The 26,054-nt window shown below is 46.5% G+C and overlaps 1 protein-coding gene across 1 annotated transcript in view; it reads left to right on the top strand.

Moving 5' to 3' along the window:
* Positions 1-25,754, top strand: part of SLC38A10 (solute carrier family 38 member 10) — an 85,354-nt gene extending 59,600 nt beyond the window's left edge. The window contains exons 12-16 of the mRNA XM_079965376.1: positions 14,381-14,548; positions 14,745-15,134; positions 16,303-16,404; positions 21,323-21,502; positions 22,087-25,754. Coding sequence (XP_079821502.1) covers positions 14,381-14,548; positions 14,745-15,134; positions 16,303-16,404; positions 21,323-21,502; positions 22,087-23,252 — 2,006 coding nt within the window. The 3' untranslated portion in view covers positions 23,253-25,754. The remainder of the gene's footprint in view (positions 1-14,380; positions 14,549-14,744; positions 15,135-16,302; positions 16,405-21,322; positions 21,503-22,086) is intronic.
* The last annotated feature ends 300 nt before the right edge of the window (positions 25,755-26,054 follow it).

The following is a 26,054-nucleotide window of genomic DNA, read 5'->3' on the forward strand; positions in this document are numbered from 1 at the left end:
TTGCATGAAATCCTGCCCCACTTTGCCAAGTCTGCTGTGGGCCGGAGTTCCCAAGCTCACAGTGGGCTGCTGCCAAGAGTGTGTTTCTCCTTGCCCTTGCTGACTGAACCTGACGCAGAGATGGTTTCATTAAAGGGCATCCTTAGTAGACCTCAAAGATTATAAAGGAACTTGAGGGAGGGACTGGGGCTCAGTTGTTTAGGGTTTTGCCACTCACAACCAGCACTTCAAATTGTGCCCAGGAGAGAATAGGGAACTGGTTCCAATCACAGAGCATTGGTTTAACATTCTCCTGGTGGCCCCAGCCAGCCAGCTCCATTCCTGTCACAGTAAAAAGTTCTGGATTGTTGTCAAAAATGGCCATATGTTGTTGAACTGTAGTTGGTTAGTCTAGTCTTGAGGCAACTGAGGAATGATAGCCACTGGGGCCACTCTGAGTGGAGGGCTCACAATTTTCTCTCCCCCGTCAGAATGGGCGGGGATGTACCCCTGGCCACCCCAGAACAAGTCGGTTTAAGCCACACGTGTACAAAAGCTCCCTCAGCTACACACGAGAGGGAACAATGCAGAAAAATAGGCCCTGAGGGAAACCAAACAACAATGAACCCAACTCCCAAGGCATGCTGGGAGCGGCACCATTCCACCTGAGTGGCGCTGCTTATTCATTGTGTTTCTGTTCCTCATGAGATTGCCTTTCAAGCAGTTGCTCTCTGTTCCTCGGCCACCTTCCCTCAACCGCTGCTTATTCTGCTCCCCGGGCAGATGCATCCTGTCATTCAAAGCATGCATGGGGCTGCAGCGTTGCTCGGCTGTCCCCGGCGCACACTCCTCCGGCCCACATCTGTTTCTTATTTCTTGCACGAGCCTCTCGCGGAAACACATGGCTTTTCTCGTCAGGCAGCATGCAGTTTGTTTTTAGCCTGTCCCTGACTTTGGGCCCCTCCTGTCTTCCCCCCGCCCCACTTTAATTGATGGGTTGGTGTGTTGAGGCAATCCCTACAGCCACCCTGTGCCTTTTCTTACCCTGCCTTTGCCATGCGCCCCTTGCCTGTCAATTGTGCGCCAGGAGGTGCAGTGTGGGGCTTTTTTTCGTGCGTGTGTGTGTGCGTGTTATTGTTTTTTATTGCCGCCTTTGATGTTGCAGAGCCCAGAACTGTACAGACTTTCATTAAAACCCTGCCCCATGGGCCTGGGGATTATGAATATTAGAACGCTGCCCTTTTATGTGAACACGTATTGACCAGCGAACTTCGAATAGTGTTTTCACTAACGACACCCAAGTGCCCATTACGCCCCCATCTGTATTGCTGGGGGTTTACTGTCAGACGCTCTTTGGGAAGGTATAAAACCCCTTTCAGAGAGGCTCTGCTATTACACACAGTGCATACGTACGTTAAAAGGTTGCTAAGCTGCCTTTGAAAGCACATGAAGGCAATTACCCACTTTTTAAAAAAAAAAAGAAAAGAAAGAAAAAATCTAATTAGGCAATTTCTTTCTGCTTTTGAAAGATACCTTCCCCTCCCCCAGAGGGTCTCCCTGGGCGGATTAAGATTTTGTAATATTTTTCAGCTCCTTACATGAACATCATTGCTTAGATTCCACCCCCTCTCCCTCTTTCCTCATCTCTCTGTGATTTTCTATATCAAAGACTTGATTCACGTTCTTTCTGTGCTCTTTCCCTGACAGTTTCAGACAGTCATTTAAGCAGCCCAAATTGGCCGCAGCGTTTTGTTATATTTTATCTATCCACTTGGATTCCCCCCCCCCTTTTTTTTTTTGCATCTGATGAGACATGGCTCTAGCTTGGTGTCTTGTGTGTGCTGCTGGTCTGTTTAATTTATGGTCGTCATGTGCAGTTATCGGTGAGAGCCTGCAGTCCTGACATCTGCGTTGCATGCAGGCCAGAGGGGATATAGGGAAGGATGGGGGGGGGAATGCAACACAAGCTTCTAAACTTGCACCTGTGGCAGGCATTTTTGGATACACCTGCCTTGTCATCCCTGTCTTCCTCCCCACCGCCAGATTGCTTGTGGTTATTCTTCAGACGAGAATCCCGGGTTCTGTGCGAAACGTGGATTATGCACCGTTCCCTCCTCAGCTTCTAATAGCTGCTGGAACAGCTTGGCTCGCTGGAGCACTCCCTTGTGCTTTGGGAAGAGCAATCTTTTAATAGCTCCTGCGACACAGAAAAAGGAGCTATTGCCCTGCTGTCATTTTTTGTTCAGTTTTACAGTCTGTGTGTCAGGAGAAAACGGTGAACTAGTTTCCCCGATGCCATTCAGTAACCTTGCGAAAGCTAGCAGCTACGGTCTGTACTTCTTGGGGGAAGTCCTTCTCCTCATTCTTGCCAGGCATGTGCTTGCAGAATCATCTGCAGCCCCATTTTTGGCGGAGGGGGGGGGGCCTCTGCAAAATGCAGTCCGATCTTGGAATGTCGCCCATGCTAGAGACTCACATACAAGTCAGGATCTGGGCTAACACTGCAGCATGATATGCTGAGCATCCTAAGAAGGACTTTGGAAAGACGTTTTGCTGGAGGTTCCCACCACCCCACCCCCTGGTCCCTGTTTTAAAATGCATGGCGCATGACTGTCACCTTGCAGGCTAGGCATCAGAATTGGGCAACCCAAGCTGATCCTTTCACCATACCTATTCCTCCTCCTTCGTATCCCAAGAAAGCCAGAGGTAGTCATTAAAGTACTCTGTAATGCACCTGAGTTATTCCCAGCTTGGAAAACATCTCACTGGGGAAAAGACTTGTCCTGCTGATTGATTAAAGTCCCGTTCTTCTCTTAAATACTGTGGGGTACATTTTCGCCAAAGGCCTGATTTATCAAATGGAAGGAATTCCCCCCTACTTTCAGATGAATTAACTTTGAAGGCATCTGAAGTTGTGCAATAAACAAACCGTTCTCTTTTTTTCTCCCTGCCTAAATAATTGCCACTGTCCGCTGTCTTCACCTCTCTCTGTCTCAGAGGTATCTCTTGTGTTCAGCAACTTGTGCTGTCGGTACTCCATGTTGTACCATTCAGAACTGTGCAGGTTACTGAACTTTAACTTTCATAGTCATCCCCCCCCCCCAACTGTTGACAGTTTCGGATTTGCACATGAGAAAAGGTGCTGCCAGTGGGCATTATACCTGCCCTGTATAAATAACATCTTAATTCCAGATGATTTTTCTCCCCTTTCACAGTCCTTTGAACCATTGGCGAGAAACAAGGCAGTTTGGAGCATTAACCGCTGGGCAGAATTTGTGTTGTTGTGTGTTTCCATTTATAGAAGCTTTCTCTTGTGAGCCTAGTCCAAGAGATCGGGAACTGCATTTCTTCTCCTGCTTCTGTCCCCATCCCTTTCCCAAAATTGATGGGCGCTTTGGAATATCTGCAATATATGGTGTGGTTTGCTTGCTTGAGTACTTTGTGTTTAGCTTCCTAAAGCTTCATTCTGCACATACCTGTGTTGTTATGGGGCACTTTTTTAGTTTCTTGTGCCCTCTGCCTGTAGCACATTTTAATTGTTTGCTTGTATTTCAGTTTAGCTGGATGCCAAGTGTTAGATTTCTCTGTTCTGTGAGTTATTTTGTTAGGGACATATTGATTGCAGAGGATCTAACCTCATGTCCCAGAGGCTGGTCTGTCTTACCTTCATGGATCTTTAGAGCCAAAGAAGCATGTAAGTTGGTTAGCAACCTGTTTCTTTATCCAAAATCTGAATTGAGTCATGCGCACTTAGAATCTAGCAGCGAAATCTAGAAAAAAACAACAACCTGAACATCTGTGATCCTAGAGAGGCGATGCTGTTAATATTTAGAGCGGATTTCTCTTTTATATACAACAAGGATTAAACTTCATTGATTTCCTCTTCAGAAACTTACTGAGTTTTGAACAGGCTGACCTATTCCTAGGAGAGAGATCAATGGAAGCAGACATTCAAAATGGAACCCTTTTGTAGCTGTCATCTCCTTATAATAGATAGAAAATGCCAACGTTTTCTGCCCAATTGGTAGCCCCCCATCCCACCCTCTGTCGCTCATTTTCTCCACTTTCCATGACATGGGTAGCCCAACTTCTGAACGGAACAAAGGTTTGGCTTCTTGACACATTCCTCTCCTTTCGCAGGAGCCCAGGGCCCAGTTAAAGGTCAGTGGGAGGAGAGGCTATGTCAAATGATACTGAAGGATGCTCACCTTAAACTGCAGTTTTGCTGCCTGTGAAATGAGTAGATGTTTATGCAGTTTCCTTTGCACACTTTCCTCAGTCTTTTGTTGTTGTTTAGTCGTGACTGACTCTTTGTGACCCCATGGACCAGACACTCCTGTCTTCCACTGCCTCCCGCAGTTTGGTCAAACTCATGCTGGTAGGTTCGAGAACACTGTCCAACCATCTCGTCCTCTGTCGTCCCCTTCTCCTTGTGCCCTCCATCTTTCCCAACATCAGGGTCTTTTCCAGGGAGTCTTCTCTTCTCATGAGGTGGCCAAAGTATTGGAGCCTCAGCTTCACAATCTGTCCTTCCAGTGAGCACCCAGGACTGATTTCCTTAAGAATGGAGAGGTTTGATCTTCCTGCAGTCCATGGGACTCTCAAGAGTCTCCTCCATCACCATCATTCAAAAGCATCAATTCTTTGGTGATCAGCCTTCTTTCCTAGTCCCTAACATTTCTTCCACATATAGTACCGTATTTTTTGCTCTATAAGACTCACTTTTTCCCTCCTAAAAAGTAAGGGGAAATGTGTGTGCATCTTATGGAGCGAATGCAGGCTGCGCAGCTATCCCAGAAGCCAGAACAGCAAGAGGGATTGTTGCTTTCACTGCGCAGCGATCCCTCTTGCTGTTCTGGCTTCTGAGATTAAGAATATTTTTTTTCTTGTTTTCCTCCTCCAAAAACTAGGTGCGTCTTGTGGTCTGGTGCGTCTTATAGAGCGAAAAATACGGGTAAATTGCTTCTCAGACTGCCCAGCTAAACTGTTCCTTTTCTGTTTTATGAGGACAGATAATTTCTGAGCATCAAGGAATTATTCTGGGTTTGTTTGTTTTTTAGAAAACATTGGTTGAAATGTTTTCCAGCTCTATGTCCCATTAATGCTCTCCCAAATTGTCCAATAACACAAACCGGTTTGATCAGGTTACTCTATCTTAGATGCCTGAATCGGCTGTAATGCAGCAGGAGCTGCGGGCAGGAATCTGGAGTGAGCCACACCTTCCTGGGAACATTGCTGCTATCCTAGTCAGATTTCTTGGAGAGGGAAAAGGAAAAGCTTTTAGGGTTGCTCATGATGAGATTTTATTACGTCCCCGAGAGACCGGTTCATGAACCATTAAAATAAATGGGGACACTTCGAAAGCCCGTGAGAAACGTCCCCTTCCTCGCCCATGTTGCAATGCAGACAGAGTAGTATGATTTAGCTTGGGCTGGCTCTGTGCGCACCATCATTCAGTCTTCAGCACTTGGGCTTGCTCCCAACATTTGGGGTTTTTCCTTCCTCCCCCCCTCCACGCTTTGCCCGCCCAACTCTTTAGCCCTGAGATATATATATTCTGTTGTTTTTGTAAGCCAAGAAGCTTTTACAGCCTCTTCGCCTTTTCCTGTTAAGCCCAGCACCCCTCATAAAACATTAAGAGGCACAGCATTACTGTAACATTATCCAAAGGGACCACAAGGGCGACTCTACAGTTTCAGCGATTATTACACATCCTGGGCAAAATGGTTCTCTGCAAACCACATATAGCCCCTTATAGATTTCCAAGCAGCGTGAGAGGCCATTAATTCACGCCCTGATGATGAACTTAATTTTGCTTCCTGCTGAGAAAATGACGGCTTAGAGGCAACTTTGTCTTATTACAGAGTGGAGAATTTTATCTCTCTCCTTTTGTTTTGCGCTGTGTGTGTAGGGAGAGAGAAAGTGTGTGTGTGTGTGTGTGTGTGTGTGTGTGTGTGTCTGTCTGTCTGTCTGTCTGTCTGTCTGTCTTCCTGTTAGATTTGTAACTCGGTGGCTATCCCTGGATCAGCCATTGCTACAAACTGCAGAAGCTTCTGCAAGGAATTTAATTTTATCACCGAGACCTTGGTCTTTTCACCTGCTCTGGAATGCTTGGCGGCCGCAAGCTTTATTTTGTACAGGTTGCCCGCCTAAACTCCTGTGAAATGCAGGAAATATAAAGAACATTCTCTGTTTCTTTTTAGTTTTCTCTTCCCCCTCTGATAAGGTGGGAGTCTCAGAGGCATTACTTTATTAATGCTTTGGGTGTGTTTACTGGTGCGGAATGTAACTAGCAAATTTCTGTCCAAACCTCTGGCCTTGCAGCTGTACAGCAAGGTTTCTCCAAAGTTATTCATAATCATAGTCGTCGTCCCCCCCTTTTAAGGGCCAGGGAGAAGAAGGTCCTTGCAGTCTGTGTGACTGTGGACAAGGCAGGGAGTTTGCTTAGCTTTATGTAAAATCAAATGCATTAATTTTTGTTTAAAGCAAATTCTACTATATGGCAAAATAATGCCTATTGGGCAGTGTGTCTCCATGACTTAGGACTGTTCAACGCACAGTATTTTTCCTGTGTGGGCCTTTCGGGTAGTGGAGCACACACCATTGTGTTTGGGAAGATTACATGCCCTGTTTTACATATGTTAGGAAGCAGCAAGCTTCCAAACGCATGTGGTTAACAAGAGGAGACATTTCATGTGGCCAGTGGCCCTCAGCACTAGAGGATCGTTGAAGTGAGGCTTCTGAAGATCAGAGAACTTAGGTATCCTGCATGCTCCCTGTTCTCCTTGATGGCTCCTGGTGCCAGTCCTCTTGGCCGTTCATCTCCTTTTAAATGCATACTGCATTTGCTCCTCCTTTTAGGCCTCTGTTCCTTACCACCTCCAACCCTCAAATATCCAAGTTATGTGGGCAAAAGCCGATAGACTGTTCAACAGAGAGAAAATATGAAAATACAGCGACTTGTTAGAAATTTGCATAACTTATTCTGATTGCTAAGTGTTGGCTTTCAGCAGCACGGGAACTTCATTTCTGTGCAAAATGTTGTGAGCTCCATTTCCGGCTGTAAACACAAGACCACAGGGAAACAATAGAATCTTAAGAGTTGGAACCCCCTGCAATGCAGGAATCTCAGCTAAAGCATCCATAACAGATGGTCACCCAACCTCTGTTTAAAAACCTCCAAGGAAGGAGAGTCCACCACCTGTACTGGGGAATTGAGAAATCTGTGCTGCCCATATTCTGCCTAGGTTCCTGTAGCCCACCCAATGCTGCCTTGTCTTATCTGGCAGCTTCTACAAGGCTTTATCAAACTTCCCAACCTGCCAGGTTCCTCCCCAGGGGCCAGGGCAGCAAAGCTTTGAAGAAAGAGTTTGGTGATGCTGTGCTGCTGGAAAGGGCTCTAGCTCAATGGTGGAACATCTGCCTTCCAATCAGAAGACCCAGGTTCAATCCCCAGCATCTCCAGGTATGGCTTGGAGAGATCCCTGCTTTGAATCCTGGAGAAGCCACTGTCAGTCAGTGTAGACAGAATTGAGCTAGATGGACCCAATGGTCTGACTTGGTATAAGGCAGGCATAGACAAACTCGGCCCTCCAGATGTTTTGGGACTACAATTCCCATCACCCTTGACCACTGGTCCTGTTAACTAGGGATGATGGGAATTGTAGTCCCAAAACATCTGGAGGGGCAATTTTGCCTATGCCTGGTATAAGGTACCTTCCTGTGTTCCTATGCCTGTATTGGTTGCGTAGTTCCACCCCCAACAGTTTCTCTTCACTTTGAACATTCTCACTGTGCCAGGGGCCCTGCTCTCTTCTTTCTCAGAGACGTTTGCCTCTGGGACACGTTGCCTCTAGGACACAATTCTGGACTGCGGAGCGGAGGAGGAAGCAATACCAGTAGCCCGACCCTCTGAGCCAAGCAGCAATTGGTTTCACGTGACTGTGCTTCTTTGCAAAATTATTCCCTGACTTGCTTTCATGTTCACCTTGGGGGCTTTCCCCCAAGCTCTCTGTGGGTGTTTTGTGCCAGTTTATGCCACCTCTTACCTGGCTTGTAGCAGTTTTCAACTGTTGCATTCTGTTGCCTAGAGCCCTCCTTCTCACAGAGGTGGTAAAACTGAGCAGTACCACTTCAGATGGCAGGTGGGAGCTCAAATGGTGAAATGGTTCCCCTTGAGAAAAAAGACTCCTACACATAAAACAGCAACATTTCTGGGAGAACGCTAGGCCAAACCCCTCATCCTTGTCATGCTACCTATGATGCTTAAAGTTTCTGTAAATCCCCACCTGCAATTTGAAGTGGCACATCCAGACACAGGGTAAGAATTAAGGCCTAGATGTGCTGAACCGTGTGTGTTCTGATATTCCACTATCTTTGTGCAGAATTTGGTATTGGGTGGCACTGTGGTCTAAACCACAGAGCCTAGGGCTTGCCAATCAGAAGGTTGGCGGTTCAAATCCCCGCGACGGGGTGAGCTCCCATTGCTTGGTCCCTGCTCCTGCCAACCTAGCAGTTCGAAAGCACGTCAAAGTGCAAGTAGATAAATAGGTACCACTCCGGCGGGAAGGTAAACAGCATTTCCGTGCGCTGCTCTGGTTTCACCAGAAGTGGCTTAGTCATGCTGGCCACATGACCCAGAAGCTGTCTGTGGACAAACGCCGGCTCCCTCAGCCAGTAAAGCAAGATGAGCGCTGCAACCCCAGAGTCGCCCATCACTGGACTTAACTGTCAGGGATCCCTTTACCTTTACCTAAAGAATTCAGCATCCGTGCTACTCTTAGCTTTTCCATTTCTCCTATATTACAGGTTTCTAGTTGCTAGGATTGTGGAGACTAGACTGTGAAGAAAAGTTAGGATCATTGTGTCTGGGTGAAATTGCAAATGCTGAGGGGAGACGGCTAAGCAGTATTTCCAGGGGGTAGTGAGACTTTGTTGCCTTGTTTAAATCTGTATTTCCTCTCCTGAATAGCACAAGCAGAATAAATCATGCAAAATAAACAAATGTATGCACATTGATTAACTTTGTGTGTTTATAAGGGTCTTTATTTTTAATGCAGTGTGTACATAGCCCTAACTCCCTGCATGCTCACACCACAGAAATAAACACACTTATTCAGCTATGCACACATGCATCTTCTCTCTTTTTTTTTTTTTTAATAATATTTTATTGAGATTTTTAAATACCAATGCAAAATTAGTAAACAATGTAACATATTTCATAACATAGTTTCATAACTTCTTTGGACTCCCTCACGTCTCCCACTCCCACTTACATCATTATAAATTTTTGCCAGCAATTTATCAACTTGTTTGCGTTCTTATGTCCCGCTCGTTTAAATATAATTAATAATTCTCCAAAAAATTTATATTTTCCTCAATCTCACTTATCATCCTAATTCCAACTATTTTTAGTGGTGCTCAATTGTTTGTGATCTAGCATCCTTATTAACATTCAACCAAATTACAATATTTTTGTAGGTAAATCTTGAATTTCTTCCAATCTTCTTCAACCCTCTCCTCTCCCAGGTCTCGGATTCTGCCGGTCATCTCAGCCAGTTCCATATAGTCTATCAGTTGCATCTGCCATTCTTCCAGTGTGGGTAGATCTTGGGTTTTCCAATATTTAGCGATGAGTATCCTTGCTGCCATTGTTGCATACAAGAAAAAAGTTCTGTCCTTCTTTATCACCCTCTGGCCGACAATACCCAGAAGAAAGGCCTCTGGTTTCTTAAGGAAGGTATACTTAAATACCTTTTTCAACTCATTATATATCATTTCCCAGAAAGCCTTCACTTTAGGGCACGTCCACCAGAGGTGAAAGAATGTTCCTTCATTTTCTTTACATTTCCAACATTTATTATCAGACAGGTGGTATATTTTGGCAAGTTTAACTGGGGTCATGTACCATCTATATATCATTTTCAATACATTTTCCTTCAAAGCGTTACAAGCAGTGAAGTTCAACCCAGTGGTCCACAACCTTTCCCAGTCATCAAACATGATATTATACCCAATATCCTGTGCCCACTTTATCATAGCCGATTTAACCGTTTCGTCTTGTGTGTTCCATTTTAACAGCAAGTTATACATTCTTGAAAGTACCTTAGTCTTAGGTTCTAACAGTTCTGTTTCCAATTTCGATTTCTCCACCTGGAACCCTAACTTTTTGTCATTTTTAAAAACTTCTTTAATCTGAGCGTAGTGTAACCAGTCTCGCACTTTATCCTTTAATTTCTCCAAACTCTGCAATTTCCAATTGTCTCCTTCTTTTTCTAGTATTTCCCAATATTTTGGCCATTTGGCCTCCATATTGGGTCTTTTTCGGGCCTTAGCTTCCAGAGGTGAAAGCCACCTTGGAGTTTTGTTTTCCAATAAGTCTTTATATTTTGTCCAGACATTAAACACTGCTTTTCTGACAATATGGTTCTTAAAGGCCTTATTGATCTTAACCTTGTCATACCATAAGTATGCATGCCAACCAAAAGCGTTATTGAAACCTTCCAAGTCCAATACGTCAGTGTCTTCGAGAAGTAGCCAATCTTTTAGCCAGCAGAAAGCTGCGGCTTCATAATACAACTTTAGGTCTGGCAGGGCAAAGCCCCCTCTTTCTTTCACATCCGTTAATATCTTAAACTTAATTCTGGGCTTTTTGCCCTGCCAGACAAACTTAGAGATGTCTCTCTGCCACTTCCGGAAGCACTCCGTCTTGTCCACAATCTGCCGTGTTTGGAACAAAAACAGCATTTTTGGCAATACATTCATCTTGATAGCAGCAATTCGGCCTAACAAGGAAAGTTTCAATTTTGTCCAACTATCTAAGTCTCTCTTAATTTCTGACCAACATTTTTCATAGTTATCCTTAAATAGACTCAGATTTTTTGCTGTTATGTTTACCCCTAGGTACTTTACTTTTTTAACCACTTTTAATTCTGTCTCTCTCTGAAACCGTTCTGACTCTGTATCTGTCAAATTTTTTTCCAACACCTTAGTTTTCTGTTTGTTTAATTTAAAACCCGCCACCCAACCAAAGTCTTGAATCAATTGTAATACTCTTTTCGTACTAGATTCTGGCTCCTGCAGGGTCAAAACTAGGTCATCTGCAAAAGCTTTAAGTTTATATTGTTTCGCTCCGACCTGAATTCCTTACACCAACCGGTCCTCTCTAATCATATTCAAGAGCACCTCCAGGACCGAAATAAAAAGCAAAGGGGAAATGGGGCAGCCTTGTCGTGTTCCTTTTTCAATTTTAAACTCTTCTGTAACCACATTGTTAACTATCAATTTGGCCTTTTGTTCTGAATATATTGCATCAATCCCATTCTCAAAACCCTGTCCCACTCCCATTTCTTTTAAATTTCCCTTCATATATTTCCAGGAAATATTATCAAAGGCCTTCTCCGCATCTATAAAAATTAATACTGCTTTTGTATTTATATCTGTTTGCAGAAATTCCAAAATGTCAATAATGTTCCTTGTATTGGCGAACAAATGTCTGCCTGGGAGAAAGCCTGCCTGGTCCTTGTGGATTACTTCATTTAGAACTTTTTTGAGTCTACTTGCCAAAATGTCTGCAAATATTTTGTAATCCACATTTAAAAGAGAGATGGGACGATAGTTCTTAAGTTGTGTCTTTTCAGCTTCCGATTTTGGTATCAATGTGATAAAGGCTTCCTTCCACGATTCCGGCGCCCTCTTCCCCTCCATAATTTCATTGCTAACCTCCATCAATGGTTGTATCAAGTAGTCTTTTAATGTCTTATAATACTTGGAGGTCAACCCATCTGGCCCTGGAGATTTGCCCAGTTGCATGTTCTGAATGGCTTGTTCAATCCATCTTCTCTCTTTTCTTGCTGGGTGAGAGGAGAAGAATTTCCCCTGGAAAACAGAGCTAGTGCCAGGCTGCCATTGTTGGGCATCTGCCAAGGCTGCACACTGCTGCAGCCCCCTGCCCCACAGCGACACCCCAGAACCTCCTGACCCAGCTGCTCCTTATTCTCACTGCCTTTTCACCTGCTATCTCTGAGCGTGCAAGTAGTGACACAAGAAGGAGCATCAGCATCCTCTACTTGCCTTGCATTCTCCCTTTGGGCAGCGGTGTGATTTAACTGGGCAGGAGCGAAGAGGTGAGCCCACTCAGAGAGGAGGACCCACAGAGGACCTCCTTTCATGGAGGATAATGCTGCTGGAGGCAGTAAGCCTCCAAATACCGTTCGCAGGGAATCTTAGGTGCAGGGAGTGCTGCTTGGGGGCATCTCAGAAGCTTCTGGATAGACCGTGTGAGAACAGGACATGGAATTAGATGGGCATTTCAGCTGATCTAGCAGGGCTCTTATTGGTTACTTACTTTGCTCAGGGCAAAGCTAGTTTTTAGTTCACCTGGGTCCAAGACCTAGTTTGGCACACACCCCACGGTCATTTGCACGCATACACAGACTGGTAGTCTCTGGAGACTCCACCCGGAGCAAATTGGAGGCTCGCTGCTCCCAGCCTCTCAAAACTACCTCCGTATACCTGCTGGAAGTCCTCTGCCCCCACTTGGAAGCGTAGGTGTAAGCAGAGTTTTGATTCCCAGGAGGAGGCGAGAGTGAAAATGGCACAGGGTGGAGTGTAAGTGTGAAAATGTCTATTTCAGACTTAACCGTGCAGGAAATGCTTGGCGCGATTTCAGCTGCTGCCAGGAGCGAGGGAACAGTCAGGGCAAGCTCTGCTCTGCTTGCAGAACTGTATCCTCAGGCCCCTGGTGACTGGGTAGGAAAATGCAACGTCTTATGGCAACTTCCCCGACCTGGTGCCCTCCAGATGTTTTAGACTGATTCCACAAGGCCCAGCGAGCACAGCTGGAAGGCAGCAGGCTGGGAAAGGCTGGTTTGTTGCTTTCCTGGCAAGGGTGGTGGTGGTTGGTGGTACTTACCATTTGACCGAAAAGCAGCTGCGAGCGAGACGGGTATGCCCCCCCTCATGTGCATCTCTTGATGTAGGGAGCCGAGGATTTGGCCTGCAGAGGTTTGGCTTTTTTCTTAACCAGGACAGGAGTCTCTCTCTCTTGTTTGCTGCAGGCTGCCTCCCTGCAGAGTGGTAATCTAGGGTAATTGCAGGCTTTAAACCGAGGTATTATTGGGAAAGACTGGAGCCTGCTGTGTGCTCCCCCCCTCGTTCCCCGCTTTCTAGCCATGCTGTTTGTTTTGTCCAATGATCTTTGCAAGCAGAGAGGGATCTGCTGGCGATTCCTTCAGGAGGATGCAGTGAATTAACAGGCCCCCAAACTGCCGCTTGTGTTTCTTTCTGGCAGCTTATCAAGCTTTCTTGGTCCTCTCCCATCTGGGGATTCCTCTTTTTTTGGTGCTTGTTATATCTTCCTCGCCTGCTGTGACTGTTTTCTTCCTCTGCCCTTTTTATTGTGGAGGCCGTGTAAGCCAATCCCCTGTTATGTTTCCTCCTGGTTGCTAACCCCAGCAGGTGAGTTCCCTTGGCCGTGCCTGGCTTCTTCACTGTGCCTGTCCTGCTGCTTGACATGCACAGAATGCAAATGAGCAAGAGCAATGCTGCCATCTAGTGGCTCCAGCAGCAGCATCTCAGTTGTTCTTAGTAAGTGCAGCCCTGTGGGTTAAACCACAGAGCCTGGGACTTGCCGATCAGAAGGTCGACGGTTCGAATCCCTGCGACGGGGTGAGCTTCCGTTGCTCGGTCCCTGCTCCTGCCAACCTAGCAGTTCGAAAGCACGTCAAAGTGCAAGTAGATAAATAGGTACCACTCCGGCGGGAAGGTAAACGGCGTTTCCGTGCGCTGCTCTGGTTCGCCAGAAGCGGCTTAGTCATGCTGGCCACATGACCCCGAGGCTGTACGCTGGCTCCCTCGGCCAATAAAGCGAGATGAGCGCCGCAACACCAGAGTCAGCCACGACTGGACCCAATGGGCAGGGATCCCTTTACCTTTACCTTTAAGTGCAGCACAGGGCAGGGAGGACTTAGGTGAATGGAGGAAATTCATGACCAGATCTCCCAATGCTTACTTGTTCAATGAAATGCAGCATGTGGGTGGGTGGGGGAGCTGTTAAACAACTGAAAAGGCACAAGGGAAGGGGGGAGGGCTCCCATACAATTCCCCCAAATTTGCTTCCTCTAGTTTCTGTTTGACTTGTAGCCCTCCCCCACCTACCCTAGGTCAAATAGCAGTAGAGTGGAATTTAGATCAGGGGTGCAAGAGAAAAGGGTCAAACCGCATTGCTGCTCCAATCAAATTGTCAATACCTCTCCTGCACAGCTGCATTTAATTAAGAGCAGAAAGCAACAGGAGATCCAGTTGCAGACCTCCTGTGCAATACACAGTTTGGCCTAAGCCAGCTTAGCAGTGCAAGAATCGTAGCCTTCCTTGCTTGCTTAACCATCTCCACCCTTTTCAGACCAGAAACCAGCCATTGAAGAAGCGGCCGATGACCGCGACAAACCCAAATTGCAGAACGGGAATGAAGAGCTGGAAAAGGCACAGATCTTGGATCCCATGGACGTGCCTAAGAGAGGCGAGAAGGAGAAGCCGAAAGAGGAGGTGCAACTGGACCGGCCTGACCAAGGTAATTTAGAACTGGAGCTGGGAAAAGTGAGAGACTGTCTGTGAACTTAGCCAATTCCACAGCTCTTCCTGTAGTTCCTAATTCTAGTTTAATTTTGCCTTCAGCCAGGTAGATGAGATGGCAGGGGGTGACACCTTCCTTTGCAGTGCGTCCTCTGCTCTTTGCTGGCTGACCCACCTTCCTTCTCTCCCCACAGGCATTGCACAGCCTGTAGGAGAAGCCCACCGCCACGAGCCCCCGGTGCCACATGACCAGGTCTTGGTGGATGAGGGCCAGGACCACGAGGAGCCTGAAGACAAGCAGCCACCAGCCAAGAAGAATGACCTGGTGGAGGGGATTGCTGTGTTGGGGAAGGAGCAGGAACAGGCACAGCTGAAGCCTGTTCCCGAACAGGCAAAGGGAGAAGGTGGCCAGAAAAAGGTGGAGGACCACCCAGGGAAAGAACCCAAGCCTCCTGCCCACGAGGATGAACGCCCCCCTTACAAAGACATCCAGCTGGACAATTATGGCGAGAGGGATGGCGCCCGCCTGCAGCAAGCTGAACACTTGAAGGAAAAGATGCAACCCGAGAAGGAGATTGAGACAGGTGGGTGCCTTACCCATGCATCTTCCTAGGGAGTTTGTTTTTATCCCTTGGGACCCTGAGATATTTTGCATTTCTGCAGTTAAACCGCAAATCAGTGCAGCGCTTGGCTATCGTCGCAGAATTCTGGAAGAGGGCACCGCTGGCTGCAGGGGCACCTGAGTTGCACACAGCCGGAGCCTCCAAAGGCTCAATAAATCACTTGGCTTTCCCTTTCCTGGTGCTTATCCATAGCTAACCCCTCTCGCCACATGACCTCTGCACGCCCTTCCCCAGAGCCCAATTTGCACTGGCATTTTCCTCCTGCCCATGCCAAAAAAGGGAAAAGATAAAGATCCACATCCTACAGCAAGACAACAGTTTCTGCCATCTTGAGTGAAATAAAAAGGGTTTGCTTCTTTTGTACAGTCATACCTCGGGCTACAGACGCTTCAGGTTGTGTTTTTCGGGTGACGGGCCGCCGAAACCCGGAAGTACCGGAATGGGTTACCTCCGGGTTTTGGCGGTCACACATGTGCAGAAGCACTAAATCGCGCTTTGCACATGCGCAGAAGCGCCAAATCACAACCCACGCGTGTGCAGATGTGCCACTGCGGGTTGCAAACGTGCATCCCGCACGGATCACGTTCGCAACCCGAGCGTCCACTGTACCTCGCTTTTAATGAGTCTTTCTATATGGGAATTTTCCAGTCAAGAGTTCTCAGGCCCCTGCTCAGCCACTGCCTCCATTGTAAGTGTGGCTGGATCAGTTCGCCTCTTTTAGTCATTGCTGGGGTGCGTGCAACGAATTGCCTGCCATTGACAGATCCTGCATTATCTACTTTGCAGTAGCTTGCTCGCTTGCGAAAGCATCAGGTGCTGTGCTGTGCTGTGCTGCTCACCAGGGACCCAGGGCTAGAAGAGCTCGACAGGTGCCACATTGCTAAGTGCCCACTGTGAAGCTCTGTAGGGTTAGGGTTTGCATTTCAATGGGCTCGGGCAGTTAGCCCTGGTTTTGTTGCCAGCAGGCTCTAGCGCTGTTAAATAATTTTATGACTTTTTCTGCAGTCATCAAGTTGGATAAAAGCGGCGTGCAGAGTGGGGAGGGGAGGCGGGGGTGGAGAGGCAGAGAACATCTGTCGCTTTCCTTTCCCCATCAAGGAGTGTCTGTCTGTCTGTCCCTGGTATGCAGGTGAAAAAAGGGAGCTGCCTGCTCCAGAGAGGCCGGAGCCAGCCCAAGCGGAGCAGAGGGAGATTCGTAATGTGGAGGAGAATGCAGACAGCAAGCTGGAGGGTAAGCGCTGTCCTTGCTCTGCCCCCCAGATGCACATGTGGGGGCTCCCATCTCCCTCCCCGGCAGCCCTTGGTGTGTGTGTGTGTGTGTGTGTGTGTGTGTGTGTGTGTGCTCAGCTCGTAGTTTCTGTGAAAGAAAGGAACAACCCAATCAAGGCTAGGTTTGCAAGGCCAGGTCATCTTGCCTTGGCGTAATCTTGGGAGTTTGTAATCTGAGGCTGCAGCCACCTGGGCACCACAATCCCATCGGTGCCGTAAGCCAACTGTGAAAGCGATAGCGCTTCCAGGAGAAAATAGCCGCCCCTGCTTGTAATGGAGAGCACACTCCTCTCTCTATTCAAGGTTGCTCTGAAAGGGGAACAGCTCCCCTGGAAAAAAAAGTCCGTTCCCTTGCTCCAAGCAGTCTGCACCTGGATTGATTTATCATGCTGTTATCCTGCTTTATAGCCCCGAGAGACTCCCAGAGCAGCTCACGAAAGATTTGCACAGTCCAGTCCAAGAAAGTTTGTACATAATAGTCACATGGTGCCCAGGTTTATTCAGGCACTATTTGCTACCTTCATTCTTGCTCTTCCCTGGTTATCACCAGGCAGCAGAACCACTGGGGATCCCTAGAGCAAGCGAGGCTGAGCTGCTGGACCTTACTCAGCCCATGATGGAGCCAGGTCTTCCTTTGCTGGTAGTTGGCAGTCTTCTGATAACCTGAAACAAGTGGAGTTTCTTTCGTTCTTTTGTTTCTCTGTAAGCAAGGGGGAAGATATTCCTTGGATACAGGAGATTTTCTCCTTTCCGCTGCTGGTTTCTCCCCTCCCTTTCCCTCGCAATGCTTTTAAAGGCCACTGACACAGAGATTGCTCTTGGACACAGGAGCTCTTTCTTAGTCAAAACACACAGCCTCGGGCTCTGCTGATCTGGTGAGTGAAGCATAACCTCAGAGCAGGTCCTTGCTGGAAGTCCTCCGGTCCAAGCTTTTAAGCTGTTACTGTGGAAATACGACAGAAAAATGGGGGCTTCCTAGAATTAGATGTGCTCTCTGCCAGTCCTCTCATGTACGGATGCCTCTGACAAATAAGGAGATTCTGGGCAGAGCAGCTCCCGGCAGTCGCATGGAAAAGATTGTGTCCCTTTATCAGTCCAAAGCACTTGACTCTCCCATTTCAGTGTAACTCTCTGGGGCAACTAGCTTTGCACCCAATCCCATCTTGCAGGACCGTAGCTCAGTGGCAGAGCATCTGTTTTGCATGCAGAAAACCCCAGGTTCGGTCTCCAGCACCTGCAGGTAGAACTTAGAGAGATCCCTGCCTGAACCCTGCACAACTGCTGCCCATCAGTGTGGACAGTAGTGAACTAGACAAACCAGCGGTCCAGCTCAGTGTAAGGTTGCTTCCTATGTTCCATGTCATGTTCTAGACTTCCATACACTGCTGGCAGGAGGTCTGTGGATTAGTGGTGCACAGGGATAGGTTTGCTTCCACAGTGAAGACGTTTTGGGCCTGTGATGTGGAAACTGGGACTGTTCTCAGTGAAGGGAACATTGGTGGTGAGCCACAGAGCACTCTTCGAGAATCGGTGGCATTCCTGCTCAAACAGAGCATAACTAGCAACCTTAATTAGGAAGTAGCAAGAGCCCTGAGAGTAAGCTACGAGCTGAGTGTTCTAAATAAGGTAATTCAAGGGGCCATATGGTCAGTGTGACCTCCATGTAGGAAAAGTAAGCTGGCAGGTGTCTCATTAGCAAATATGTAAGGGGAAAGATGGGTAAAAGCTATAGGGAGTTAACAGTAAGAAGGTGTGTTCTCTTACATGAATTCCTACGTGACAATAGTGATCACGCTATGTAGAAACTTAGAAGTATCTTTCGTAATTGCCAAGCCTGAATAAGAGAGATTCCTAGGCAAGGCTGGTGTGCTTTTGAGATGAGGGTGTCACAGTTTTTAAACCCTGCTCCCTCCCCATGTTAGGCTTGTACAGCACATGCAAAAATATTGCATTTAAACATGTGCAGAGTGCTTTCTCAAAGAGGAGCTCCAAATATTCTCTACATACCCATGGGCACAAGGAATTGAGCATGGCTGTGATTCCCTGACAAAGTGGAACCTCCCGGCATCGCTCGTTTCAAATTTTAAACCATGGCATACTTTCATGAATCTGTGCATATGGAGGGGAGCAAATGCACATATTTCCAAACACCAGATTCGTCAAGTGCTTTTGAAAAGTTGGGAACGCTCGCTTCTGGTTGCGTGCAGATCACCTTTCCCCAGTGTCATTCGTCTTTTCAAAAAGCAACCCACTTTCCCCCTCTCAAAAGTAAATATAAGTATAAGTAAATATTACTGTGGAAAGTAAATATAAGGTTTACAGCATGCTACACATTAAGAAAGAATTTTATGAAGTTGCAGCATAGGTGGTATTTGACACCAAATACATTAGCAAAAATGTCAAAATCAATAAAGGGTAATTGTTGGAAATGTAAGACAGAAGTAGGAACCTTCTATCACATGTGGTGGTTGTGTAGCATAATTAAAAGGTACTGGGAAATCTATAATGAGCTAAAAAAAAAGTTTAAAAAATCCTTTCCTAAAAATCCAGAAGCATTGTTGCTGGGGTTAATAACAACAGAAGTCACCAAAAAAGAGAGAAATTTGTTCCTATATGTGATGACAGCCACCCATGTCTTACTAGCCCAAAAATGGAAAACAGACAAGGTACCATCCAACGAAGAATGGCACATTAAACTGTTATCATAGGCTGAGTTTGCAAGAATGACCACTAGAATAAGAAATCAAAATGATGAAAGATATAAGGAGGACTGAATATTGTTTATTGAATATATGAAAAAGTATTATAAACAAACAATCTACCTAGCAGGATGGTAAGATAATAAGAAATAACTTATAAATAACTAAGAAATAACTAAAGTTTATAAAAGTAGTTACGATAAATGGAGTGAACCAAGGAAACGCGGGAAGAAGAGGAGATGAAAGGAACCATGGAAGGAGATAATAGGAAGTTGGTTAAGTAATGTTTTATGGGTTTGAGGGGTTTTTTGGTCTATTCTTGAAGATCTTAAATTGCAACCTCTTTTTTATTTTAGAGATTCTTTTCTTATTGTATTAGAGTCATGCCTTGGAAGTCGAACGGAATCCGTTCCGGAAGTCCGTTCAACTTCCAAAATGTTCGGAAACCAAATCACAGCTTCTGATTGGCGCAGGCAGCTCCTGCAGCCAATCAGAAGCCACAGAAGCCCAGTTGGACGTTCAGGTTCCAAAAGAATGTTTCCAAACCGGAACAATCACTTCCGGGTTTGCGGCGTTTGGGAGCCAAAACGTCTTGAGTTCCAGGGCGTTTGGGATCCAAGGTACGACTGTATTTTTGTCTACATTTTGTTGACATGGAATTATATCAGAAACACAAATAAATAAAATTATTGATCAGAGAAAAGGACAAAAGAAGAAGAAGAAGGGAAATGATCTCAATATGTTATCCGGTGGGTGTGTCTGCTCAGATATGCAACACGGAGCTGGATCCACACATGCAAGGTGGCTTGGATGAGGCCTAGTGTGCAGTTCAAACTCAGGCAGGGGGAAAGGTGCCTGAATTGACTCTGGCTACGTTGTCCCTTTGGATGGCAGGCAGTAATTCCTGCTTAGACGGTCGGTTCCAGTGAACAGGGATGTGGCTTTTCTTCCCTTAGCCCAGTGTTTCCCAAACCTGGGCCTTCCGCTGTGTTTGGACTACAGTTCCCATCATCCCTGACCACTGGTCTTGCTCGCTAGGGATGATGGGAGTTGTAGTCCCAAAAGAGCTGGAGACCCAAGTTTGGGAAACACTGCCTTAGCCCAAGAAGTACCCATTGTGAGAGTGGAAGAGGAGTAGAAGGGAGCCAGCAGGAAGCCAATAGGCAGCCAAAATTCAAGGTTTGTGTAGGAGAAAACAGACCGACCACCTGAGAATGACTTGTCTGCTTACACTGAGGAGAATAGGCTGCCTGAGTCACTGTGTGACCCGCTATAGGATGTCTCCTAGTCCTCCGTCTGAAAGCTGGCTTGGGTTAAGATCAGCCTGAAATAAAAAGACCTGTATTTTCCATAAAAAATCTCCTTGTGGTACATGTCTATATGTTTGATTACTTGTTTTCTTTCTTTCTTCTACAAAAAAAAAAAAAGCGCCATGGTTTCATAATGTCTTTTTCCCTTCTGCTTCACAATGGGACTGAAACAGCCAAGATTAAAAAGCTAGTTGCAGGTATGGATCAAAATAAATTGCAACTTTTAACCCTAAACCTCCAGGATTTGAATTTATACATAGAGTGTACGTTGAAGGCGCTTGTGAAAAAGCACTGTGCGTTTTTAAGCTTGAACTTCTTGCAAGTACTCGAGTCTTCACACCGTCCGTGGCTTGCTTTTGACTGGGCACCTCGTCCTGGAATCTCTCTTGAGATTTCATCGGTTCCTTCACAGCTCCCAAACCATTGAATCTCAACGCGCCTGAAACTCCCTCACTTGAAGTACCGCTTCCTTTTGAATGTCACGCAGTTCGTTCCCTCTGCCTGCCTTGGTTTTCCATTTCGCTTTGATCCAACCCGACTTCCCTTTGGAAAGAGTTGCCCCTCCCTACTTTGAAATGCATTGTGCATTGCCAGTGTTCAGTGTACAGACAAAAAAGAAGACATGGCAAGCGAAAACGACCCCAGAATGATAATTTATTTCCAGAAGGTGCTTGGGGAATTGGGTTTCTTGTGGCCATAGGTACCAAAGTGAGCTATGACCTCAAGATCCGATAAGTGCAAGGCTATGCAAGTATTTTGTGGAGACAGTAGCATGCCCACTGCTACTCTTTCCGAATTCCTGTGTATGGTAGACCATTGGGGTGCATTCATTCCAGCCCCATTTCCTCTCCCCTCCCCTCTCTCTTTCTAGAAGCTGGGAAGGAGAAGCAACTGGACCATGCAGCCTTGTTAGAAGTGATTAAGGAACAGCAGGTTCAGCAGAAGCAGCTCTTAGATCAGCAAGCAAAGCTGCTGGCCGTGATTGAGGAGCAGCACAAGGAGATCCACCAGCAGAGGCAAGAGGAGGAAGGAGAGGAAAAGCCAAAGCAAGGTAAATAATAATAATAATAATAAGAAGAAGAAGAAGAAGAAGAAGAATAAATGAATTAATAGGGGTTAGGGAGCCACTCTGAGAAGGGTGGTATCAGTGGACCATGAACGGAGCCCATTTCTTCAGCTTTGCCCTAGGAATGCTTCTTCTCCAGCTCCCTCCTCTGAATCTAGCAATACAAAGCCATTCTGGAAGCCAGCATAGCAGAAGCTGTTTCCCCGGCGTGAAAATTCTCACTTGTGTGTAATTGGAAACCACAGGAGGATAGATGGAAGTGGAGGAAAGGCGACATTGGGGTTTGGGGAGACATCCACATTTCTCGGAAGCTGTTCGGAGCTGCAGGAAGCCTGAAGCTTAGGAGGAGCCTCTCTGCTTTACTACATTGCTGCCCTTGTTTATGAGTTTCAAAATTAACCTGGTCACCATGGCAGTCAGGGGTGAGCGGCGGTAGGGAGAATTTGGGGTGGGAAATGGTGTGACCTCCGTATGAGGCTGTTGTGTGAACTCCCCAGTTGTTGTCAGTAGGGAGATTTCCCCTTTGATAGAACATGCAATAACTAAGAGCTGTTTGCTTTTCTCTGCAGCCGAAATACACCAAGAACCTGACCTGCCTATCCTCAAAAGCAAGGAGAGAGAGGATGGTCTTGAAGATAAATTTGAAGACGTTGGAAAGATTATACCAAATAATGGACTGGATCGTCCTCTGCATGGGCTTGACAACCACCCCCAAGATTCTAATGGCCAGGGAAGACAACAGGCCACAGGAGAGCAGCAAGCAGACAGCAAATTTACTGGAGCTCCACCTAAAATCCCTGCAGCTCATCCAAATGAGGCTGAGAAGATTTCACTACACCAAGCTGGGAAAAATCAAGCTGGGAAGTTAGTGGAGCCAGTCAGAAGCGACTCACAGGTAGCCAGGGCTGGTGGGCATCACCAGGAAAAGCAACTAAAGATTGTGGGGTTGAAAGAAGGCCAGGATACTCAAATGGCCCAAAACGCCCTGGAAAAGATCAAGAATGTCCAGAAAATGGCTGAGGTTGCGCAAAGAGCTGTAGGCCAAAGAGAGATGCCTGATGCAGCCAAAGTTCATGTGGCGGCTGAGAAGATTGCTCCAAGAGTCTCCGAGAGAGAGCCGCTTGCCAGGGAGACGAACAAAGAGGCGCCCCGTCATCAAGAACAGCAAGGAGATCCTGCTCATAAACCAAAAGTCTCTGAGAACATGCACGAGAACCTGGAGGTCCCAGGAGTCGTGAAGGTCGAGAAAGTTGGAGAGAAGCAAGCGTTAGCTTTGGACCACATTGGCAAACTGCAAGGCCAGGGGGGCGGGAGTAAAGAGGGGGTGGCAGCCGGAGGCCACAGCCCACAGCCCCATCGTGCCAATGAGCCAGGGCTGGATTTGGAGAGCGAGCGAAAAGAACCAGAAAAGTTACAGGAGTCCGAACACGACCCTGCTGTGAAGCCAGAGAAGGCTAGGCTTGCCCCCAGGGAGCATGAAAATGCCAAACCCAACAGAGACCTCAAGTTGCAGGCTGACCTAGACCTGCGCCGTAGGAGGCGGGACCTTGAGGAAGAAGAGAGCGAGACAGGGGATGTGATAATTGGACTAAACCCCCTCCCAGATGTGAAAGTCAATGACCTCCGCAGTGCGCTGGAGACTCACTTGAACCAGGCGGCAGAAGGTGCCCAGCAAGCACTTCATAGTCGGCAGATTAAACAGATAACTGTGGCAGAGGAGGAGGAGGAGGGGTGAGAGAGGAAGGCTTTGCATAACTGAGACCAAACTGAGACTGAGACCATTTTGGGATGCCTTGTTACTGAGCTGCCTGCAGTTGGAGATGCAGCTGTTGGCAGCCTAAATCAGCTAGCTCTATCTGAACCGGACAAATTTGACTGGCGCAGTCTTGAGGGAAGAAGAAATTGCATCGCTTCCCAGCCACTTTCATACTTCAGTAATGCAACAGCTTGTCCCTTCTCCTCATTTCTGCTGGTGGCTAACCTGCAGAGCATCTCAGTTTTGGAGTGCTTTGTGCTTGCCACCTTTCCAAAGAAGCATTTGCATTTTATTCTCGCTTAGTTGCCTTTTAACTATTTCCTTTAACTTCTGTGTGTTTGGAACTGGAACTCGTTTTCATGCTTGCTGTTTGATCTAGATCAAATCTGCCTCTCCGCTCGCATCCCTTACAGTGGGGAGGGGGAACCTGGGACCCTCCAGATGTTGTTGGACTCCAGTTCCCATCGCGGGCAGTGGAAAGGGATAGTGGGGGTTGTATTCCAGCACCACCTCAAGGGCCACAGGTTCCCCCCGCCTGCCTTTAAATTAATTTTGGATTCTTCTGTTATTTGGGGAATGGGTTGATATGCCTTTGGGAAGAAGGGGGGGGGGAGATAAGTTTCATGAGTGTCTCAAGTGAGAAGACATTCCATCAGTTTAATGGGTCCAGAAACACAAAGCTAGTTAGTGTCAGAGGCATCCTTAAACAAGCTCATAAGCGGCTGTTCTGATGCATCAGGGGTCCATGTTAGCAATAAAGAGATTGCCCATCATTTCCTCCTCTTGCTCAACTATCAAATATTAGGTTTATGCTTTTAATACATTCCTATCCCAAGTGCATTATGGAACCATACTGTGCATGAAAACTCTGCCAGCCACCTGCTGCAAGAGGAAGCAATTTAAAGGAAGCAAAACGAAGAGATTCCAAGTCAGCGTTATTCCAGTGGGCCAGCCTGCGTCTACCTCTTTCCTCCATTTGGCAAGTGCAGGCAGCGCTGTTTAAAGCTACCTCTACCTGGTCCAACAGTCCAAGCATTTGTGAAAGGTGCTCGTGCGCTTGAGCAGAGCGCCGCTTGGTTTCAGGCCTCCAGGTAGGGTTTGTGGCATTTGCTGTTGATAAACGATGCGGCGAAACTGGAAAGCATTTGACTCTTGGATGCCCCTAACAGCTGATGGTATCTTCCCATCTAATCTAAGATTCTCCATGCTGCAGAAATAATAGAATTTGGCACTGTGGGAATGTTTTGTTATAAACAAGCAGGGTCTTCGAGTCTGTAAATTGGCCTCTTTCTCCTATCAGTCTGTTTATCTGGAACAGTTATGGGTTTAGGGTGCAGAAATACCTGTGATGGCATTGCTATTAGGACAATAGCAATACCATCACAGTCTTGACAAGTGAGGCAGAGCTAGATCCTGCCTTTGCCGTATCTTGCCTGTGAAGTGTGCTTGATGTGTCTCCATTAAAGGAGACGGAGAAATGTGGCTGGTTCCACTTAACCTACTTTGAGGGACATTTTGCCTTGTCATAAGCACGATTGTCATTATAGCCTTAATCTTCAGAAGACTCACTGGGCTGATCTGGACATATCACTAAACCAGTTTAGTGTTACGAGAACAAACCTAAGCAAGCCTTGAGTGTATATATTTCCCTCCTGTGATGTGAGCTTTAAAAACAACAACTTTTAAACAAAACTTTCTACATCACCTGAACACAACAAACCGTGTTTAATGTTAACTATGGTTTGCTAGAACAGCCAACTTCAGGTAAGAAACTGGCTTGCTTAAACAAACTATATAGTTAAGGTTGATCATAGAGTGGGATTCAGATGCAACATTAAGGTGTGGCTAATGTGGTGTCTTCCATATATTTTGGACTGCAACTCCCATCAGCTCCACTCAGCATGGTCAGAGACTCTGGGAGTTACAGTCTATCAACATCTGGAAGCTATCATGTGGGCTACCCCACATTAAACCAGAAGTGTAAGCTTCTGATCACAGCCTTGCATCTTTTTTGCACCAGAGGCTTACTGCAGCTTGTTCTCATACCCATGGTTTAGCATTACATGCGACCACCTCAAGTAGTCATGCTGCTCAAAGCACAGTTCAGCCACAGCTGAGACTGCTGTTACTTCAGTTTCGTTTGTTAAGTAAGAAGGGGTTAAATGTTTGTATGATCTTTCTACATGTGTTCTATTTGCAAATACCAGGAAAGTTGCTTTAATATTAAAGGGTTATGGAGATGTCCCTGTATGTCCTTGTCAGGCTTTTTCTGATCAAGAGCGATGTGATCATGTGCTGTGCCTGTTCTGTAACTAAAGGACCAAAGATACTTGTGACAATGCTCGATAGAGCAACTGAATTTTAAACAAGCCATCTCCATACAATTGTGGAGAGTGAAATCTGGGGAAGGAGGCTGTGGACTGCACCTGGTGGATTATGGGCAGGCTGCACAAACAAATAAAGTAAATGCTAGCATTTTCACCTGGAGCCTTTTGTTGTTCTTGATGCAAATAACATTTGTTCGTATTTCACAGAATGTGATTGCTAATCTGCAACCAATATGCACCAGTAAGGAAGTGTCCCTTCCTCTCCTGTTGATCTTGGCTTGGTTTCAAGTCTTTTACATTCTCTTGAACTCAAATGCCACCCAAAGAGCCATCAACTTGAGAGTGTTTAGCATAAATCTGGGGAATCGGAAGTTCAGTTATGCTCTTACTAAGTACCAGGGGGCCATTGCTTGTTTCCAGCCGTTTTGCTGCCAATGCTTTACATATACTGTGA

Source organism: Podarcis cretensis (assembly GCF_951804945.1).
Source record: "Podarcis cretensis genome assembly, chromosome: 2".
Classification (NCBI taxonomy): Eukaryota; Metazoa; Chordata; class Lepidosauria; order Squamata; family Lacertidae; genus Podarcis; species Podarcis cretensis.